This window comes from Acanthisitta chloris, unplaced genomic scaffold, assembly GCF_000695815.1.
Source record: "Acanthisitta chloris isolate BGI_N310 unplaced genomic scaffold, ASM69581v1 scaffold11556, whole genome shotgun sequence".
In the NCBI taxonomy this organism is placed as follows: Eukaryota; Metazoa; Chordata; class Aves; order Passeriformes; family Acanthisittidae; genus Acanthisitta; species Acanthisitta chloris.
Genome location: NW_008679777.1, coordinates 7,938 through 8,745, shown reverse-complemented (window position 1 = coordinate 8,745; position 808 = coordinate 7,938). Strand labels below are relative to the sequence as shown.

Here is an 808-nt window from a genome sequence, read left to right as displayed (position 1 = left end):
GAGCCAGAAAAAAACATGGGAAAATCACTAGCACCAACCAGAATCCACGGAAAACCCAGCAAAGATCCCACAGGAGCACCCTCCTGCCTTGGGAACTGCTGGCTGTGTTTGACAAGGAAAAAGAGGGATCTCAGTTTTATAAGGAGCAGAATTCCTCCTGCTCCCCATAATCCCAGGGCTCACCCAGCTTTTCCTTCTGCTCCCTGCACTTCCCAGCCAGCTCCTGCAGCTCCTGGTATTTGTTGGAGAGGTCACTCCGTCCTCTTTCCAGAGGCTCTTGGAATTTTAGGTTCTGCTCAGCCAAGCTCCTGTTGGCAGCCAGAGCCATTTCCCGCTCCAGCTGCAGCTCCTGCACCTGTGGGAAATGGGATAGTTACCATGGGAATGGGATGAGGAGACTCCAGTGACACCTGCACGAACCTCCTGGGATTCCAAGGCCAAGCGCTCGATCTCCTGGGAATCTTCCTGCAGCTCCTGGAGCTCTTCCACTGTTCTGTTCCTCAGTGTGTCCATCCTGGCCGATCCCTGAGGCATGGAAAAGGAGGGAGTAGCCACAAGGATTCCCAAATCCAGATGGAAATAGGTGTTAATCCTATTAGGGATTTGTTAATCCTGCTTGGAGCAGCTGCACTGAGTTCCATAAGCAACTGGAGCAGCTGCTCCAGGTTTCCATGTGATCCATAAACAACCAGCAAGGGGAAAGCACAACATCCCCACTAATTCCTCTTTTGGGAAAGACTTCTTCCCCACTTTTCCCAGCCTGCTTGGAAGAAATTTGGTGTCATGTGGATTTGCCAAGAGAACATCC

General features: G+C 51.5%; 1 protein-coding gene across 1 annotated transcript in view; it reads right to left on the bottom strand.

Annotated features, from left to right (window-relative positions):
• VPS37C (vacuolar protein sorting 37 homolog C (S. cerevisiae)) overlaps nucleotides 1–534 on the bottom strand; it is a 1,614-nt gene extending 1,080 nt beyond the window's left edge. The window contains exons 1-2 of the mRNA XM_009077447.1: nucleotides 421–534; nucleotides 184–355 (exon numbers count right to left, since the gene is read on the bottom strand). Of these exons, the coding sequence (XP_009075695.1) occupies nucleotides 184–355; nucleotides 421–534 (286 nt within the window). The remainder of the gene's footprint in view (nucleotides 1–183; nucleotides 356–420) is intronic.
• Between the last annotated feature and the right edge of the window lie 274 nt (nucleotides 535–808).